The 21,350-nt window shown below is 37.4% G+C and overlaps 3 protein-coding genes and 1 long non-coding RNA gene across 7 annotated transcripts; all 4 read right to left on the bottom strand.

Moving 5' to 3' along the window:
- Window positions 1-51: 51 nt before the first annotated feature.
- Window positions 52-4,411, bottom strand: LOC137746977 (protein RBL-like). Its single transcript, XM_068486980.1, has 6 exons — window positions 4,107-4,411; window positions 3,837-3,935; window positions 1,986-3,073; window positions 1,653-1,911; window positions 1,008-1,081; window positions 52-563 (listed from the first exon to the last, which is right to left on the bottom strand). The coding sequence occupies exons 1-5, from the start codon at window positions 4,123-4,125 to the stop codon at window positions 1,011-1,013; spliced, it is 1,536 nt and encodes a 511-aa protein (XP_068343081.1). The 5' UTR covers window positions 4,126-4,411; the 3' UTR covers window positions 52-563; window positions 1,008-1,010.
- A 3,103-nt stretch (window positions 4,412-7,514) lies between these two features.
- Window positions 7,515-9,662, bottom strand: LOC137748378 (transcription factor DIVARICATA-like). The gene is made up of 2 exons (XM_068488525.1): window positions 9,230-9,662; window positions 7,515-8,036 (listed from the first exon to the last, which is right to left on the bottom strand). Exons 1-2 carry the CDS (start codon window positions 9,586-9,588, stop codon window positions 7,703-7,705), a joined length of 693 nt encoding a protein of 230 aa, XP_068344626.1. The 5' UTR covers window positions 9,589-9,662; the 3' UTR covers window positions 7,515-7,702.
- Window positions 9,663-11,336: 1,674 nt separating this feature from the next.
- On the bottom strand, window positions 11,337-13,056 carry LOC137748686 (uncharacterized). Its single transcript, XR_011070104.1, has 2 exons — window positions 12,070-13,056; window positions 11,337-11,982 (listed from the first exon to the last, which is right to left on the bottom strand). It is a non-coding gene; the product is annotated as an uncharacterized lncRNA (long non-coding RNA).
- Window positions 13,057-13,216: 160 nt separating this feature from the next.
- On the bottom strand, window positions 13,217-21,034 carry LOC137748685 (probable inactive poly [ADP-ribose] polymerase SRO1). Of its 4 annotated transcripts, none has more exons than XM_068488860.1 (9): window positions 20,833-21,033; window positions 20,668-20,712; window positions 19,013-19,500; window positions 18,250-18,904; window positions 17,378-17,619; window positions 16,908-16,996; window positions 16,177-16,404; window positions 15,976-16,071; window positions 13,217-13,569 (listed from the first exon to the last, which is right to left on the bottom strand). In XM_068488860.1, exons 3-9 carry the CDS (start codon window positions 19,371-19,373, stop codon window positions 13,546-13,548), a joined length of 1,695 nt encoding a protein of 564 aa, XP_068344961.1. In that variant the 5' UTR covers window positions 19,374-19,500; window positions 20,668-20,712; window positions 20,833-21,033; the 3' UTR covers window positions 13,217-13,545. The 4 variants fall into 4 exon arrangements, with proteins under 4 accessions (XP_068344961.1, XP_068344960.1, XP_068344959.1 ...); XM_068488859.1 differs by adding an exon at window positions 20,170-20,404 and having other exon boundaries at window positions 18,250-19,500; window positions 20,833-21,032; XM_068488858.1 differs by having other exon boundaries at window positions 18,250-19,500; window positions 20,833-21,032.
- Window positions 21,035-21,350: the final 316 nt, after the last annotated feature.

The raw sequence follows: 21,350 nt of genomic DNA, 5'->3' as shown, positions 1-21,350 counted from the left end.
TGACAGACCTGATGGGAAACAGAACATATATACAGAGACTTGATTCATAAATTTCAAATTAACCGACGAATTCTTTGATTTGTCATCAGTTGTAAACAAAAATCTACGCAGACATGATAGAGACGGTTATAATTACACGGACCCAGCTGAAAAGGCATCCAAAGATGGGGATCAAATTGGTCATTTTGACTAAACTAAGATTATACACTGCTTTGTCCAACATTACACATGATTTAATCATACAACATACCTAAAAATCATCCAAAGCTCCCCTTAAAGTGTCAACGTAGCTCAAAACCTCAATCAAGTAATCCAATTCCAAACAGGATTTTGCCCACGGGGTGCTATGCAGGTGAAGATATAGGCATTTATGACATCTCTGGAAGAACAGTGATCATAAGCTTCGGGTAAATTAATCGCAGTGCCATTGATACATGTAATACTTCTTCGGTTGTTAGTCACTGCAAATATTTTGTTGTTGCCATGGGCACCCAAGTGTCAAGATGCAAGAGAATGGTCATCCCTAGCAGCATCAACCATTGTCATCTCTGGTGTATTTGAAACTGCAGAACATTAAAAAAAGTGACACATCAATAGATCAAAGGTTTCTTTAGGGAGGTAAAGAAAGAGTAAGTGCCAGCTGTACAGGAATTTATCCCACAAGGCCATCATTTATCTCTAATAGGAAAACCTCCCCAAAGCAATCCAGAACAATCTTATAGAACCTCAAAGGCTTTACAGTTACAAGCGTACACGTGAAGAATAAACAAAGACATAACCAATTACCATTCAAATAACTCACAAGAAAATTAACACAGATGATAGATCCATACAGCAAGCAAGGGAATAAATTTCATACTTCTTAAAGGATAGAAAAAGTGATAAGTGGAGCAACACTGCTGTGAATGTAAAAAGTGATACATCACATGTGAAGCAAAATCCTAATTGACTACACATTTATGTTTAAGTTACAATGATCTACTAATAGATTTGAAGGGTTTCGTAACATTCTAAGCCTGAAACTCCAACCCCTTCTCGGAAGGTTTCCGTTTTCTTTTCAAGCGTGTTGCTCCAGCATCCTCTGCAATAGACATATATAAGTTTGGATATGAGCCAATTGGTCCGACAAAACAGGTGCGAGAAAAATGTTATTTACAATCTGAGTACAAGGTCAATGTCTTATGAAATCATCACTATATCAGTCTATGTTGGGTGCCAGAATAAGATTAGTAATCAAGGGTTTCGAACTGAAGATCAAAACTCGGACAAGAAAACCAAACCTCACAGATTGAGCAAGAAAACCAAACCTCACAGATTAAGCTTACTACTGGAGCTGTTAATATGATATTATGCAAAGGAAAAGGCGTAATGTTTTGTTATTACCCCCCATTGGTGTGTTGTGCACCAAAAGGACAGAAGAATATTGACCATCTATGCAGAGGAAAAGGCTTAATGTTTGTTATGGCATTGGCATATTAATTTTATGCCTGATAAACTGCTCTTTTTAAATTTTCAAAAAACGAATTTGCTCTTTTTTCTATCAAAATAGAAAATGAGAATGAGAGTTCTAGGGCTATTCCTTGTGAAATTGAAATTTAAGTCATAAAACCCATTCAAGGGCACACAAATACGCATCAAAGTAGTAATCTTACCTTCAAGTGGACTTGACGCATGATTAATTGCACGTCCATTTGGTGTGCCCTCTTCTGAAATAGGGGAGCCAGAATTACTATCCACCAGCTTTGATGAACTTTCTATGCACTTATCTTGCGGGTCCGGAATATCAGGAGAAGGAATTGCAGGTAAAAAACATAGCTCCTCCTGTGATATATCTGAATCACTGAAAGCTGAGTCCTTCTCCACTGTCACAATATCAACTTCATCATCTTCATTAATATCAGAGTCTTTTACCTGCATAAATTACTTTTTAATTTAGACACCAGAAAATGGACAAAAAAATAGCCCAGATTTCACTCTCTTCCTACCTTTTCAGTTTCAGGTATTAGATCAAACTCATCTTCTCGTTCTACGTATTCTTCGTTTTCCTCAAGCTCTTTGAAATCAGGAGCAAATGCACTCCAGTTCTCAGTGTAATCTTTGGCCCAGATATAAACCAAACCAGTCAGTGAAACAGAGACAACAATAGGGTGAACAGGATGCCACACCAAATCGATCAAGGCTTCCTTTGGCCCTTCAAGAATTTTCACAAGATGTCCAGCCCTATCCCATATGTAAATCTTGTGTTCTCCTTTGCTTGCAGAACCACCAATCACCCACTCACCATCACCACTGAAACAAGGTGCTTTCCAGTGCATCTTTGTGATGGCATCTTGAAACTCACGGAAAAGTGTTAAGCATTTTGATCCAACAGCTTTCAACTTCTCAACACCATCAAGTCCATCAAGGGTCTCATTTATGTCATCCAGGGTTTTAAGTCCATCTTTCAAGGGCAGAAGGTTCTCGTAGATCCTGATTGTTCTATCATTTGAATTTGTAAGCAAATACTGTCCATTCCTGCTGAATACTATGTTCTTAATCACAGAAACTCCAGAAGTGGGAACCATGGCACGCACTTGAATACTTTTATAATCTATTACAAGTATTTCACCTTTGGAGTTCCCCGCATAAACCAGATCACCATACTTATTAAAGCAAGCAGCGGTAGGAGAGAAAGGTGGACTTCCCTCAGAGATTTTGTTCCGTGGTGGAGGGACAGTTCCTGGGTTAGAGTCAGGAATGGAAACTGGAAGAACAACTGTGCTTCCAGTATTCAAGTCAACAATGATGGGAGCAGATGAGAGGGGGCATGCCAGGCAGAGAGATGGAGAAGACGAACCAGGATGAAGCCGAGCTTGTAAAGGGGTTTGTTGCAGTATCGTTCGCATTATCTTCTCACCACTGACAACATCCCATAGTGTCAATGACTTGTCCGCAGCAGACACAAGAATGCGATGCCCATACTTTGACCAGCATACACTAGTTATCGCAGCAACACAATCTCTGTCACGAAGCTCCTTGGCAATTCCCCTGGTCTCAAAATCCCATACGATGCAATTTCCGTCAGAGCACCCAGCTGATCAAGAATATCAAACAAGTATCGCTCGTAAGAAGAAGACTCTTCAGAATATCTCCAGTAACATAAGGACACATCAAATGTCAATGATAGTACAAATGAACGCAAAAATCAAATTTCACCTAAACAATCAATATGACATGATTATCGTTACAGCTTGCTATAAACAACCTCACTTAATTCTTTGCAGATGCAACTCGACAATCAGCGCATTGGTAAACTACCATATATGTGAACAAGGAGCCCAATTCTAAAAAAGCAAAAACGTAAAATCCTCAGCAACACCTCTGTCATAGGGCAAAGCATGAAGACAATAACAGAATTCCGACCAATTATAAAACTGAAGGTCTCCAATCTGACAAAACAACATAAAACGATACCTTCCAAAATGTTGCAATGCCAACACTGTCCTGTTAGCCCTTTCGGGCATAAATTTAAGGCAATTTTCAACTTTCAGAAAATATAAACCCGGACAAGGCAATTAAGAAATGCTACGTTGAGCATAAATACGCGCCTTGAGCTTACGTGGCAACATTCACTGTTGAAACAGGTGTGCACTGAAAGTAATTCATGCCAAATGCTTGAACTTTAAATCGGATAACTAGCCAGTCTACAATGTTACACATTGTATATCAAAAGGACAACTTAATGCGCACCAAATTTACAACTTTCCTTTTGTTTTTCCTTTTTTTTTTTTTTTTTTTTTTTTTTTGTAAATTTATTCAGAAAAAAGTAATGGGGCAGAGAAGGGTGGAAAAATTACCAGCAAGAAGGGTGCCGCGGCGATTGAAGGCGATGCATTTCATAACGCCATACTCCAAATACTCCTCTATCACTTCTGGGAAATCCCCTTGCAATGGGTCTTCACACAATTAAGTAATTAATTAATTAATTAATTGACTAATCATACATCTAAATTTTGGATTTTGTTGCCAAAAACCATCAAACTCAATGAAAACGATAACAAAATCTTCAATTCTTCAATTAAAAGTGAACTATCAAGAGAGTGAGGGAGAGAGGGAGAGGGGTTTACCGATAATTGCAGCGTTCATCGCTATGTAGTTACAGAGTTACTTCTTAGAGAGAAACTCTGCAAAATGCTGCGTTTTGATGCGCAACCAGCAACGAGAGGAGGAGAAATTGAAAGAAATTCGTTTGAAAAAATTGAAATACAAACTTGAGCGCCTTCACTCCTCCTCTCTCTCTCTCCTGAAGAAGGAAGGAATAAGCTCTCTCCCTCTCTCTCTCTTCTTGTGTTAGTGTTGTCGTCTTCTGGAAAAGCCCAATACTACATGGAAAGGCCCACGCGCGGCTCTTTTATTCTCATCATGCCCTATAATTTCCTCTTCACCAGCCCTAATTAGAATTTGAGGGTTCTCATTTTTGTGTTTCAATGTATTTACAAATTTAATTCATGAGTGATTTTTATATAATAAATGATTAGATATAGAGAAGAGGTAACTAATCATAAAATAGAGAAAAATAATAAGCATACAGATCCTATAATATATAAAATTTGTTTTTATTGTATAACGATCGTTCGAATGCTTGGATTAGTAACCACTTGAGTGACAATTGTACATGATGATAAATTGAATTTTTTTTTTTCTTTCTTTCTTAATGTGAATCTTGCAATGGCACCATTGAAATATGTAATTCTAAATTCGGTATACGTTCATATGCTTTCTTTTCATACATCATAACATCAACATCTGAATCTGTCTGCATTCATAATCTACATCGCTTTGCCATCCAAAAATCTACAATCAACATCAGTAATTTGAAATTTGTAACCTACATCTGGCCTTGAGATCTGCATTTGGTAAACCCTATAGGCATCAAAATCACTCTTAGACCCTAAACCCCATAGGCATCAAAATCAAAATTTCATTCCCTTTGTCATAATCCTAGTCATGATAAAACAATAATGCTAAAAAATTTAAATTGAGATTGCCAACATTTTTTTTTTTTTTTGCTCAAAACCTACAATATTTATATATATTTAATATAATCATCATCAAATGGTTAATATAATTCATCTAAGAGTAATGTTAGGAAACTAAATGTATGTACTTAATACAGTCATAATCTTACCGTGAATATGATATTGTATTTAATACATGTAAATATTGTGGTAAGTCTTTTTCCTTGTAGTTCAAATCTTCTTCACTCAAAACCATCTGTGAATGCTTATTATTGGATGCCCATCTTGCAAATGTTTTGATTTGTCTAGTTTTCAGAGAAATCGCAAAACCCTCGCCAACTGACTCTTCCCTCGCCTGGCAGATAATAAAAATAAAAAAAGTGGTCAACGTCAGGCTATCATCAAATCCACCGTTCAATGGGCTAGGCAATTCAAGCCTAGATTGTATGTCGAACTGCCTCGGAGCCCAATTAAGTGGGACAGGCTAGAGTGGTTTTGGGGAGGGGGGATTGGATTGCCCAATAGCATAGGCTTTTTTTGTTTTTTTTGTCAAACAATAGATTTTGTTAGATTAGATGTTTGATTAGCCACTAACGGATTCAAACCCACGCCGTCATATAAGTTGGTCTTTTCATCTTCTTCACTATTCAGAAGATTTTCTTTTCTTTTTTTGGTCTGAAAAGATAAATGCATTAATCCGATAGTAGGTTACATGTCAACTCAAAGGAAGGCAAAATAACCCAAATACATTGGGGGAAACCAGATACATAAAAACTCAACCCAATTAAATAAACTAAAACGAGAACCCAAATCCCTAATTTTCGACCGCAGAAAGTAGTGTCCGCCGCTATCACTGCCACGACAGTCTCACCAATAGCTACCGAAGCGACAACACTAGAGAAAACGAACAAGACATCGCAACACAAAAGTACCAAACCCGCAACAAGTAGCACACCGCATCCAGATTGCTTCACCAACATATAATCAAAAGATAGTCACCAGATCCAAATCCCATTCACGAATCCCAGCAAATATATACAAATACAGTAACACATGGATATAAGGTGAGGCTAAGGGGTATGTAAAATACCCTTACTTTGCCCGAAGCCATAGTACACTTGACCTCGATGGAAATTCGGCAGGCCGTTTTGGGGGGGAGGACAGTGAGGGAGGGAAATAAAGCTGGCAACCATATTAGGCCCAGAGTCTGCATATCAGAGCAAAGGATGGGGTGGGGATGGTTTATGGGGAAGGGAGGCAAAGGGGAAAAGTGAGGGGAGATGGAATTTTGGGTTTGGAAAAGAACGGCCAGAGGAGAGGGAGGAGGGGTGGAGAGGAGGGACATGAAATCCAAAAGTGAGACAAACTCACGGGAAAATTTGAGACAAAGCTCAAGGAAACTGAGAAAAATCTCAAGGGAAAATTGAAAAAGAGAGAAAAGGATTAGGAGAAAGAGGGAAAGAGGAGAACAAGGAACTTGGACAAGGATAGCCACCGGCACCCAAGCCAAAATCTGGGGCTGGCGGCAAAGGAGTTTGCAAGGTTGAGAAATCAGAGAGAGAGAGTCTCACACGTTTTCTGCTGCCCTGTATGAGATCCTAAAGATTTTCTTTGACTTGGATTCTTGTTAGTCCTACAGTAATTTTGACATTATCAATTACTTGTAACAGGCAATTCATGCTGTCAACAATGGGATCAATCGACACGATGCGGATCAGCCTCCATGATATGTGAATAACACACTTATCTTCAAGGGTCCGCAAGTTGACTTTGGATTGGATAGATCTTGATCACTCGTCTGAAAAGTAGAACAAAGCCTTTCAACGAGCTATGGAATTGGCAGGCGGTGAGTTTTTAAGTCTACGTTATATATAATTACGTAGATGACCATGGTATTACGATAACAAGGTTGCCCCTTACAGTGTGAATGTCATATTACACTGTTAAGATGCATAAATGACGTTGGTATTACTATAACCAAATTACTCTTTACGGTGTGAACGTCATATTATAAGGTAAAATTGTTATACTTGGATGGATTGCATTGTAGTACTAACGTAAAGTTCAATTTAAATTATACTGCCAGCCTCTCTTCACTCGGTCTCGATGCTCGGTCGACAGCGGAGGCAGATTCAAAGGTTGAATCCGTCTTACAACATCTCTTCCTCCTCTGAAAACTCTAATCCGATCCGGAATTTTGGGAACAAAAATTGGAAACAAGGAAAATTGCAAACCTTGTTTCCGATTTGATCCGTCCGAAAATCGCCCCTAGCCCAAACCAAGGCTTTTGGACCAGCAACACTGCACTAGCAGAATCCAACTCAAAGTGCCCTGCAGAACCAGTACAACAACAACAACAAAACATTTTCCCACTAAATGAAGTCGGCTATATGAATCTTAAAACGTCATTGCACTTGGCTCTCCAGAACCAGTAAACCAAAGAAATTTGTACACTAAATTTACTGGGCAAGAAAGAGGTTATCAACTAATAACAGTATCCTACATAATCCACAGCTATTCTCCACTAATTCTTTCTCCCTTCACATAAGAAAACAGAACCTAAACTGTCATATTCACTTCACAGATCTCCTAACCGCCTACCGGCTACAAAGAACTAAAAAATATTTAGAACTTTACAAATTGGACTGTTCATAGAAGGCAATTTCTCTATACACAGAGTATGCAGCACGAGATTGTAATCATCTTTACATCGGATAGCCAAAATCTTGGTACCCCGACAAATCCCCCTGATCAGGCAAATGACTCTGTTGGGTCAAATGTTGCAATGGAGACTGATGAGCCGGAACTGCAGGTGGAGGAATCCAGTTGCGATCAGCAGGCACAGATACTGAGTTGCTCTCTACAGTGGTTATGTCGTGAATGCTTGATCTTTTCCTTTCCTTTTTCATTGAGGTTTGACGAAGGAAATACTTCTGGGCGTGGCTTGCTACTTGGGTTGGTGTTCTTGTCACAACCACATTCCTTGAAATGCTCCTCCAGTCGCCCTTACCAAACTTTTTTAGTCCAATTAGAAATAACCTGTTCAGAGTACATAAAGAAAATCAGGCTCTTGAACAGTAGAATCGAGCTATCAGGTTGGTATTAGTATTAATATTTCCTAACACAACCACATCGTATTTAAATCTGATGTAGGGTCGTAAAAACAATAAATGAATAGATTTCATGATAACACAACCACGATTGTCAGTATGCCTGCCGTATCAATGAACTAAATAAAAATATTAGAAAACTTGAACAACAGCTTAACAATTTCTACTCAATTGTCACTTTGAGATGAAAATTAAATTGAAACTTATTTGTGTCTTAAAACAATTCAAGCGTTAATTATGTAACTATGCAATATATTCTGGAAAAGTAGAACATAGCTTAGACATTCAATAGCTTGTAAAAAATAAGAATTTCAATTGCTTAAAAGCCCCAAGTTATGAAATTAACGGCCTTCGGAAAACCACCAACTCTCTTTAATGAAAATGGGATGTCCATGATATGTTTTTAGACACAATACAGAACATCTATTTAACCCTTTATTCCAAATTTAGCAACAAAATAACATTCTAATTTAGAACATATGCAACATCCAAACTCCTAAATCGAAAAAAAAAAGGTGAAATTCCCGGTTCAGCTGGCAAGAAAGTTTTCATGACATCATCAAACACTTAATGGTGAACATAAATATAGAATCTAACACATTCCAACTAGCTCCAGTTGGTAGCAAAACAAAATGGAGGACAAAGTGATGAACCAACATTTTGAACATTTTGAACATTAAAACATTAATTATTGGGAGCACTTAAAATAAATAGACACATGTAACTATAAAAAGTAAATTACAACCCAATGTATCCAATCAAATAGCAAAAGGACGGAAATTGGCTGGCTGAAACGATGAACTTACAAATTCCAACTGGCGAAATGCTCAGTATTTGATCAATATTTGATCAAATATGAATGACATATTTGGCCAAATACCAAAAAGTGATCATTTCAGCCAATTTCCCCGAAAACAAAAAGGGTGTGGATAATGAAATCAGAAACAAAAACAACGCAAATCACCTACATCATTTTCTTCGGTTGTTTTCTAGAATCAAATAACCAATTAATTATCTCAGTTTGGTTTAATTTTTCTCTCAATAAATTTCTCACCAGTTAAAAACAAAGTTTGAAAAATTAAAGAAATACGAAAAAATGATACGGAGAGAGAAAGAAATTACTTGTGTTCTTCTTCAGTCCAAGGCGTTCCCTTCTTCCTCTCAGTCTCGCGGTTGGACCCAAAAGTGATCTGACTGGCCGTGTCCTCCCAGCCGACCATAGACTCATCAGCATAACTCGGCAAATTGACCCGGCCGGAATCAATTTCCAAGACATCGTGCACCAAGTCCTCGTAGTGCTCCAACACCTCCTTGGGAGTCTTGCCCGGCAACTCTCCCGCGATCCTCTCCCACCGATCGGGCAAGTCCTCCGGGAACCTGACCAGCGCCTGCTCAAACACCTTGTCCTCAAGCCGAGTCCACGGAGTCGACGCCGCCGACTGAACCACGCTCGACCAACACGGCGCCGTTTCTTGAAACATTTGCGGGTTTGGGTTGAGTTCTGTTTTGTCTTGGTTTCTTGGATATTTCGCGTAATTTGGGTTTGGTGGGAGATTTGGAGAGTTTGTGGGTTTTATAGAGGACGGACCGACGGAGAGAGGTTTTTATTTTATTATTTTTTTAATAATAATTTTGGTGCTGCCAGCTCAGACTTCTAAATCAACACGTTTTTTCTATTATTTTGGTTTTTATTTTACTATTTGTTTCATGTCGTTTTGTAAAATCGAGTGACAAATGTACGCGCCTATTTTCTGCTTCTTTTACTTTCTTTTTTGTCCTGAGGTTTTTTTTTTTTTTTTTTTTTTCACTACATTGATATTTTTACATTTAGAGGAACGAGAATTTGGCTAAACTACACGATGGATAACATATTTATTGTAGTTTCTCATCTGGTTATTTTTAAATTTAGTAAAAAAAACATAAATTAAAAATGAATTATCTCGCTCTCTCTCCTCTTTCGTCTCCATCTCTCTCACACGCACTCTTGTATGGGGACGATATGGAGATGGCCGAAGTGGCGTCGGTTTTGGTGAATTCTGGCGGTGGTGTAGGGTTGGGTGGGATGTGATGGTGGTGGTGTGTAGGGCCGTCCAGGTGCAAACGGAAGTCTTAGACGAAGATGCAATTTAACCTTCCTAGTTTGATACCTTAATATAATTGTTTTTAATAAGCTGGTGCTATTAGACAACCATCTAATCCAATCTATCAAGCATCTAATCCAATCCAACAACCATCTTCCACGACAATATGAATTTAAGGTTCATTAGACAAGTGTTCGGTGAATAAGTGATTTTCTTTTTTTGTCGAGTATACGGTAAATGACTTCACTTAAGATATATGTAAAATAAGGGTATTTATTGCGTTGTTATAACTCGTTTTTAATTTTGTTGTATTTTATTTCTTGAAGTTGTGAAATTACAAAAATGCAGTGGAAATCCGAAACAAAAAAAATAAAAACATAAAATATCCATCCTACTTAAGATGGAAATATTCTTACCTTTACTGCACTCCAAAACAAAACAAAAAAACGTAGTTGGATCTCTCTATCATTATCCTTAAAAAATAATTCTTTGAAGACTAAAACGTAGCACATTTAGCCTCATGACTAGAGAACCTAAAGACTGGGTGGTAATTGGACTAACTTTTTTCTTTGGTTGATAAACTATCCCAACGGATAGACAATTAAGTAGGCCAATAAGATATCGACTATGTAAATCAAGCACACTGTCGACAAAATTGTTCAACCTAATCACAAGGATTAGTACTTTAGGCTGAATGATGCTTTTGTGGGAATATTAGATAGTAAACAACGATTATTCACGATTATCGGGTTAGAATGAGAATCATATTGAACTCTATGAGATGTTTAAGTCATTCCTCTTCGAGGTGTGGAGATCAAAGATTCGAAAATCGAAGTTACACTCAATGAGAATGGTAATCTAACTGAGCCCACTTGGAGAGTTCCTACGTCACAGAAGCAATTGTCCCTTGTTTGATAATTAGCACTTCTTGGAATGCAACCCATGGTTACTATGACAATGACGGTGTGCGCAGTTCTTTCGAAATAGTCCTAGTTACTTAAAGGGAGTTTTTCTTGACCTTATCTATGCTTGTTTATGTTATTTTATGATGCATTGCACGATTTGCTAAAAAATTAAATTAATTAAGACGAGAAACCTTGCAAACAACCATTACCAATACAATCAATCATAAAAGCAGAAGTAGCCCGTAAAGGAAGGGTCCTATCCCAAATATGCATATTAGAGAGACATTAGTCATTGCATCAGCTACAAAGTTTGTTTCACGATAAATATGCTTCCAAGTCACACAATAAAAGGAGAAAGTCAACCAACGAATGTCATCAACCGTTTCTCGAATTCTCCAAGGGACAACACACCTTCCTTCCACAGCGTCTATAACTAGCTTAGAGTCTCCCTCCACGATAAATATGCTTCCAACTCACACAATGAAAGGAGAAAAACCATTCTGTTTTGCAATCTTAAGTGCATCTTTGAGCACCAACGCTTCAGCCACCGTTATAGTACGTACACCTAATGGTCTGGCTCCAGCAGTGATAGGGCAACCATTTCACTTCGAATCACAAAACCGAGAGCATAACTGCTTCCCGCAACCGAGCCATCAAAGTTAATTTTTACAAACGTCGAATCAGGCGGGTGCCACAGATCCTTTCCTTTTTTTCTTTCTTGTTCTGCAGTTATTCTTGAAAAATCCATCACAATAGCAGTAGCTAAAGCATGAACTTTAGCAGGGCGAGGCTTTGCATTTTTGAAGGTTGCATTATTTCTTTCCCATCTGTAGGATCCTTCCAGAACACAATATTATGGATGCCCAAATATTTACCTAGTAGTTTTATGCTGTATCGGTAGGATGTTTACAATGTCACTCGTAGTCTGATTAAAAGTATTATTTGAGAAAAAAAGTGAGGATGTGTGGAAATTTACCTTTTGACCAGAAGCACTTGCAAAGTCATTCAGCACCTCAACGATAGATCTTCCAGCCGCTTTAGCAAAAATGAGGTTTATGCATGTAATACTATTTGAATTACATTAATGACTTTATTAATAGTTGCATGGCACAAGGATGGGAGGAAGAGAAACGCAGTTTAAAATCCTGCACAAAATCCTTCACTCTCATCTTTGATTTTGAGGATCTCATTCATTTTCCTTATAGGGGCAAAAGTTCAGGAAAAAAAAAGGTGAAAATAAAAACTAAAGACGAAATGGTTATCAAACGGTCTCTAAATATTTCCAAACTCCTACGAGACTTGATTTTTACTCTCTAATATGGTCTTAACAAATCGATTTTCATTGTTTAATTTGTTCATTCTTTTGTTATTTTTGCTTACATTACCATGCTCGAAATCTTAAATGCACATAACCATAGTACAAACTTGACGTAGAGAAGAATTACATGCACATAACAATCCTTGTACGTCACAGCCCTAGTTAATGATAGGTGTTTCAATGTACCTAAAACACATGATGGCATACTATGTATCATAATACAAGCGGAAGAACATTACGAATATTCCCTACAGTGTGACATGTCAACCTTGTGTTCTGAGTACAGATTAGGGTTCAGAAAGAATGAGAGGCACGTAAGAAGCATATAGAGAAGCAAATTGATGGATCCCTATGTCATTAAAAACTTCGGGAGTTCTGGGAGGAAAAACTCAAGCAAGCAAATTTGGAGTTTCAAAACAATAACCATACCCAGACCTGTCAATGGATCGGATCTTTTTGATCCAAATACAATGTAATTAATAGAATATTGATCGAAACTTTCAATTTGATGATAAAATCCAAATCCGATGGATCCCATCCGTTTACAGGTCTACCTATGACAAAAAAATAAGGGGAAAAAAAACACACACAAAATACAACTACGATTCCTGATTATCGGTGTTTCAAATAAGTAGCAACAATGCTGGATAGATACGTATCAATTTTCGAAGAAAAGATCGTGAAAGAGGTTGTCAAGAGTATGAAAGTCAGAAGCCATTCAAGATAGATTTGGACCGAAGTTAATGAAAAGTGCAAAGGCTTCACACAAGATGAAGGCGTTCTCCATGCTATGAGTTCCAAAATATACACAAGAATGGTAGACAGCAGAAATCCACTTTAAAACCATCAAATCTAGGGTTCTACACAAAGCATAAACTTTAAGCACTACACCAACGTAATTGTAAAATGTTTAGATAAAATTTCGCCAAAAAAAAACAAGCTAAGAATTCCCATATTCCTGAATAACAAACCTTAAATAGGTCCATGATAACATTTACTTCATGTCGACACATTAGTACCAGGCAAGCTTCAAACGATCTTTGTCTTCAGATATCTGAAACTTTTATGGACAGGCTCCGAGAGGCAGGACCACGCTACTAGAGGCCGCGTAAACCTGTCTTTGGAACTTCGAATTTACTCATTGCTTTTATAAGGCATCTGCAACAAAAACAAAATAATGAATAAACTTATACCGCACAGGATATGATCTAAAAACTGGATGAGCCAATGCGACTGGGTTCACTTGGAACCAATCAACCATCGAGTCTGGTTTAATCTTCGGCTCGGTTTGGGTTAAGGACTTTCCTTTTTCTTTTTTTTGGTCAAAGGTAAGGAATTTCCAAGTCCCAAGGGAATTTCGAGCTTGGGACTTGAGTGACACCAAGTTTTCAAGAAATGAACCCGATAGAGGTGATTATGAATGCCCTCTCACGTCTTTGTAATGCTCATGGAGGGCATTCATAATCACCTCTATCTAACATTTTGTGGTTTATTTCTTAATAACTTGGTCTCAATCCACTGGGACTTAAAAATTAAAATCCGTAGACTGTAATAGACTGGAACTGAAGAAGCACTGCATTTCGCCTAAATTGGTCAATCGGAAACGGTTATAATCTACATCATTTTCCACAATCCATATTTGTGGTATTCTGACCTCTTTATTTCATGTTTTCACTAATAAAAAGGACTTCACCCTCCAGTCCATATTTGTGGTATTCTGACCTCTTTCTTAACTTCTTAGATAATAAAATATGCCGAGAGCTTGTAACTCAAGTGGTTAGCAGTATTCATGTGAGATCCCGTATTTTTAAATGTGTACTTTCTGTAAAAAGATATTATTGTACATGGTTTCTTCAATCTATTTTAAGTATATTATTAGTTTGTTGTTGTGGTTTGTTTACAATTTATAATCACTAGGTTTTCAAGCATGCATTTTGAATGCTGTAGACTGCAATTGAAATCTTAGTGGTGTCAGTTAATGGGATAGTTTCGTTTTAGTTTAAAACACGCAGCAACTTGCTTTTGTAGGTGTCAACTTCTACTTCGTTGACTCATTACTTCAAGATCAGACCATATTTTTATCTATCCATTCATTTATACTTGCTTAGTAGCCCTTAAGTCTTTTAACCGCCCATTTCCACTATAAAAGGACTTGCATTCATTCATTTATTCAACTCCACTAGAAACGTCGGTTGGCTGCTGCAATGCATGCATCTTCCAGGTTATGTATATGAATGTATGTAAATGTATATGTTTATATATACAGAAAAGAGAGTGAGGGAAAACGAAAGAAAGAAAGAGTTTAGGTTAGTGGGTTAGAGGGTTCGATGTGTGGAGATTGTTTGTGGTCTAGCTATCGATCAGGGTGAGTGGTTTAAGTAATGTGTTCCAAATATTCTTATTTTTCAAATAACATGAAAACCATGAGTTGTCATGGGATTTATTCTATTTCTAAATCTCGATCTATTTTCATGTCAAGCATGTTTGATTTCATGTAATCGATTTTGACGTGTGTGTATATACATTCCATGTGCAATCGTGTCAAGCATGTTTGATTTCGTGTAATCGATTTCGACGTGTGTATATATACATTCCATGTGCAATCGTTTGAGATGTTCATGAAGCATGAGAACTGTATTGTTTGGTTATTCGATAGATAAATGTATGGCACCCGGGTAAATTAGGGCAAATGGCCAATGTAGGGGTCATGTGGTGAGCTACATATCATGAAGGATAACCAAAATGTGAAGGGACGGTATGATATGGCACTATGTATAATTATTATCATATATTTTAGTGTGGGTAAAACAGCACGCTTGACTGCATATTACATATCCTACTCACTCGGCAACGGTGGTTGTTGCTCACCCGTCACCCTTTTATATTTACAGATGAGTTATTTGGCAAGACAAGGTGCTAGACATGCTGAGGTTGTGTTAGACAAGGAATTTAAGAGTTTTTTTGTTATTATTTTGTACACCTTGTAAGGTTTTTCGGATTTTTTTTGAATAAGAGAAGTTTTGTCTTTGTTTTTATTTTTAAAATTTTTTTACTCACGCACCGGTCGCGGGTTATTCATTCACCAACTTCGGATCCGGGACGTGACAATTCACCCTTTGCACCTGAGCTCTGTGCTCAATACCATGTCCTTATAACAAACTAATATAAAATGTGCATAACAATGTCCAGAGCCTAAGTTTGTACCGAATCTCGATTGGTAATCTATGCTTCATTTAAAATTAAAAAGTCAAAATATAGTTCAATAATCATACAAGTTAAGTTTGTATATGATATGTATTCAATATCATGTATTTTCATAATCATATTTTATAATACAATTTAATACAAAAGGAACACCTGTAAAACTGTATATAGACTTGTTTCCAACCCACAATTTTGGATAAAGAATAGAATGGCTAAAGAACAAACTACAAGCTAAATTATTCGATTGCATTATCGTTCTTTAGTAAGTTAATTTCATCCTTTTAATGTACTAAATAAATCCATGTTGAAACTGATGAAGGTCAATGTGACCCAATTACTCCAAAAAAAGTAAAATTGTACCTTACATTGAAGTTCTGTAATCGTAGACCTCAACAAAGTATCTCCAACAACCAACCTCAACTTCTTCACAAATTCATCACGAGTTATCTTTTTTACCTGAAAAGATATTATCATAGTCAGACACAGAAGTGTCTAGATATTTCGAGGCTAAAAAGTTCAAACAAAAAAAGGGAGAAGGGAAAATAACAATATTAATCATACCCTGAATAAGTCATAATGAACATTAACTTGTTTCATAACTTCAGGAGGAACTTTATTTTCAATAGCAGAAAATAACATGGGGAAAGGCATCCAAGGCGATTTAGGGGCTCTTTGAGGAGCAGAACCAGTAGTAGTGCTTTCCCCCTGAAATCCCCCAGGCTTTGAAACCATTTGAATATTGTTTCCATGAGATTTCCCAGAATCAGAAAGTGGCTGAGTCTCGCTCCCCTATTAGGAATAAAAAAAAAAAAAAAAAAATGCTAATCGCTGATCACCATGGTCTACTAGTACTCCACAGTCAATAAAGGAAAGGCAAAAAAATAGCAAGAAAACTTCTGTTGCAATACAAAATATTCTCGAAGTAAAAATGTGACACTAAGTCCCAAAATAATGCAAGCTGTACTCTCCACTGAAGGGGAATTTTACTCGGTGCAAGACATAGAAAGCCTACCAAACTTCTCCGGGACTTCAGTTCAATAAATCAAACAGCTCGAAAATAAGATCTAAGCCTCAATATGGATGAGGACTTATATGTCAAACTAAGCTCATCAAAATAAAATTTTCAGGAGGCAGCCACTTGGATTGGATGAACATGTAACTCACGTCAAGCATTCTACTATGAGGAATAGATGTAAGATTTAGTAATAAAGCAAGTAATCAGGTAAAGTTACAAGCATCCCATGTTACAGCCAAGAACAACCATAAAAAATATATGAAAGTTTGGCACGCACTGTATCAACTGCAGACGAGCCCTGTGGTCCTTGGCAGGATGTTGCAACCCCGGATGCACCAAGTTTATTCTCAGTTCCAATCAGATGCCCTGTAAAAAACGTCAAGCGCCAGTTCTCAAGTACTCAAAAAAAAAAGTCCCAAATAATGAAAACACGTTACTGATACAGCATTTTCTGAAGATACATCCAGCTGTCTCAGTGAATCAGAAGTTGGAGAGGTAATTCATCATTCATCTCTTGGATTTGGTGAAACATCCCAACCATTGATGTCTATGGCCAATGGATGAAGCCTATTTGCTTAAAATAACTTCCAAACATTTTCCATCCAAATTGTAACAGCTACTGAACAGTGTATTTCAGAGCCATAGAACTATTAAAATACAGTAAGTATGGACACATAGGTTCTTATTACAGGTTAGCAAAAGAAAATAATTGAAACAAACTGGAAGATTTAAGGATTAGAGCATCACCTTCAGCATTGGATATGATCTTGAAACTAACAACAAATTCTGGATATATGTGTGTATTCATGTTCATATTCCAGACAATATAATGTTTTGGATCCTCAAGACCATCCACTCCACTATCAAAGTCTTTGCTACTGGGATGGAATTGTGTACTTCCAGGGTGAAGTAACTCCATATTTCCCATTATGACACGACAGAATAACATGTGTCGTATCCCATTTTCGTCAACATCACAAGAATTTGCACTGTGAACAAATGAAAAGTTTATTCCACCTCTAATGAGCATACTAACAAAAAGTAACCATATGTAAAACAACTGCAAGAGCATAAGTCAAATTATCAGAAAAGATACCCTTAATAACCAATACCAATACCTTCTCATGGCAAAGGAAGCCAGCAGTAACATATAACCATAATAAAATAGAAGCAACCAACAATTACCTTAGTACATTTTTACCAATGAAGGTAGTGAACAAAAACAAATTAATAAATGCCTGCTATAGCATTGTCACTCAAAATAGCCACTTTCCAAGCTAGCGGGTAATAAACAGCTGCAGGTCACAGAGGACGTGCCATATGGAATAACTAGGCCTAACAAGACACTAGGTGCAGGACAATAACATACCACCTCCATACTTCACAGTAATCATGTCTAGCCCTTAATACTATCCGTCAACTGTGCCGACAATGTTATTTAGGAAACCCTAAACCATTACTTCATCCTTTCCCCATGCAAGAAACCATTTTTATCAATGGCGGAAGTAGCAACCCAACCCAGGAATACTAACTCTTTTCAAACATCTGATCATTCATATGAACAGTATGAACATAATTCTCACACAGAAAACATAAATATTAAACAAACAAACACTAACCAGGTGTTAGAGAAGCTCGCTTCTGTGAGATGAACACCAGTGCCATATATGGACTTGTTCATGGCTAGTCCAGAATGACCAAGCCCATACATCATTATACTTGAAAGCTCTCCTTTAGAAGAAGCAAGCCAAGCATATCGTATATTTGCATCACCGCGAAACGTTTTTGTAATTTCTACCTGCTTCTGAAAAAGTTCCAAACGAGCTTGCATCAGAGTACTTGAGCACTGGTATATATCAAGTACTTCTACAACATCAAAGCTGCTCATTCCTTTAAGGAATATCTTATGAACAGTATCCCGATCCAACTTCTCCTTTTCAATCTCAGTTGCTCTAGCTAAATTCTTTGTCATTGCTTCATTGTCTTCAGAATACTCATCAACTTTTAGACCATGTTTCCTGTTGCAACTATTCTCAACTTCCGCACCATCACCATGGCTGGCAGGAATTTGATCAACCTGAATTTTCTTTACAAAGCCATTGGACTCCCCACTACATTCATTCAACCCAGATTGACCCATACCATTTATTTCAATTTCCAGGTGCAGTCTTATTTCACGTGACCCGCAATGCTCTTCAGCCCAGGGTTCCAAATCTTTGCCACCTTGAGGTGAGCAGTACCAATTTGGTTCATCGTCATCCTCATCGTAAATTTCTGGAAAGAAACAACTACCAGCTTCATCAATCCAAGCAATATGTTGCTTTAGACCAGTTTTCAAGTTCAATCGGAACATATGCAAAAAATCTAGCAAATAATGTTCACCATGTGATTTGATGTTCACAGTTTCCTTCTTGACCTGTAGATCTTTCATAACCAAGTCAACAAGATCTTGAGGAAAATCAGTCCATCCACCACTCTGATAAAACATTAGGCGCTGTGGCACACCGCTTCTTGAAAAATTTGAATAAGATGCAAGTAAGGATCGTCGAGATCCAGGGCTCATAAGCTTGCTTTTGCTTCCATGTAATTTCCTTCGCTTGGCAAGCTTATTCAAGCTCGGCCTCTGAGATACTCTGTGGGTAGCTCCAGGAAAATTTGCAGCATACCGCGTTGCCCGCTTTCTCTTTGAATCGAGCTTAACACTTGGACCACTATCCAATACCTTTGCGATCTTTGTCTCCATTTCCGTCTGCTAGACCGATATCTATCAGCAAGTATGAATCCAAAAGTTCGAATTCAAAATTAAGATAGAACTCTAGCTCCCATCATTCTCAGAAGATGAGCCATCGAAGATATTTTTCAAATCCTTCCTGGGTGGGGAAAAATATGAATCATATATGAGAACACGAACGTAATCAAGGTTATAGAGAAAAATCAGACAAATAGATGAGCAAACTTAAATGGCTGCAATCCAAAGCTTGCATTATTGTGCAACCAATTCATTCAACACTACACAACTTTCATATAACTAGAGAATTTCGGTCATTTTCAGCTAACTAAGTAGACAAGAATTCTTGAATTGACGAACTTTCAAAATCCGGATGCAGGAGATCACATTAACTATAATTCAATGGTGATGGGAGGAAGAAGCATTTGAAGCGAATTGGTCTTTTCCTGAAAGAGATACAACCTAGGAGCATCAATCAATTCATTGACAACCCAATTTTTATCAAAAAAAAAAAAAAACAATTATTTGATAACAAATTCTAAATATTTCAAATAAAACAAAACCAATTGTACACATGATGGCATGGCGACTTATAAATATGATAGCATAAAGGCATTAAAATTTAAGATCATAGCACTTGGTGAAATTCCACAGTTAAAAGCTACTTGGCGAAGTCAAACTTTATAACAACCAAAGAGAGAGAAATGCATTAAAAACCCATAAAAATGCCAATCAGCAGGCTTCTTAAATGGATTGTTAAGGTCAGGTCATACTTCTTAGAAGAGCATGCAACGTTGCCTCAAAGAATTACCTCTGGCCCTAGGGTCTGTGGGGGTCAATACGGGGATCTTCTTCAGGGAAATGATCCCACGCCTCAGATATGTTTGTTTCTCTTTTCTTTCTACGAGTAGGGGGTTAGATGAGCTGTAACCAACGATGTTTCAGCTAGGGAAGAATCAAGATCAACAAAAGTGGTTGTCGTGATTGTTCTTTGGAATCAGAGAAAGGATCTCTCCAGCACAAAATTAACGTACAAACTCCGAAATCTAATTTCGAAAAATATCCAGAATTGTAATCAGCCCATACACATATAGATCAATTTCAACCAGATCAAAGCAATTTCAACATCGAATCAACATAAACATCAGCCCAGCATAACTACCAAACAGATATTCAGATAACTTGCAATCAAAAATTAAACAGTTCAAACACATAAGCAGAATACAACAGCTAATCAAAAATACTTAATCATCTAAACAGTATGGGCATCGATCCGCCAACAGAACAACCAAAAGAAAGCAACAGTTACCTCAATCCTCAAATCAACAACCCGGTAAACCCGGTGCAATCAAGGCTGACCCAAAAAAAACAATTGATTAGATATTAGCATCAAACCAAAACATAAATGAATTTTAAAACGAAAAGTATAATTTGTAAATTAAAAATAAAAATCAGGTTTTCCCTCAACACTCACAGATCGGCTTGCTGATGGCTTCAGTTGCTTCCATGGCTTCGCTTGAAAATTGTGAGACGGAGTCGTGGTGATTACTACGACGGTGCTAGGGTTTCGGATTGGCCAAGGGTTTGACAAGGCAGGCGCTACTTTGACATGTAAATGCAGATGGGAGGGTTGCGTGGCGAGGACGAAGACCTAGAAGTTGTGATCCTGCGTTTTCTTACCTACAATACTAGTCAGCTATGACGTTGACGCGTGGCGATAAAGAAAATTAATAATCGCCTCTCGGGCCCCCTTCCTTGGAAAGGTGAGACGTATTTTTCAAAGTTTGATCCTTTTTTTAGATAAAATTTTATAAATGATATAGGGCTGGTTTGATATTGCTGTGCTTTGAAAAAAAACTGCTTCTTTTGTGCTGTGAGAATAAGCAGCTGTGAAATAAAGCAGCAGAGTGTTTGGTAAACTTCTTTGTAAAAGTGCTTTTGAAAAAAAAAAAAACAGTATTAGAGTGTTTGGTAAACTTTTATGTAAAACAG

This window comes from Pyrus communis, chromosome 10, assembly GCF_963583255.1.
Source record: "Pyrus communis chromosome 10, drPyrComm1.1, whole genome shotgun sequence".
NCBI lineage: Eukaryota > Viridiplantae > Streptophyta > Magnoliopsida > Rosales > Rosaceae > Pyrus > Pyrus communis.
This window is presented reverse-complemented; position numbering and strand designations above follow the sequence as displayed.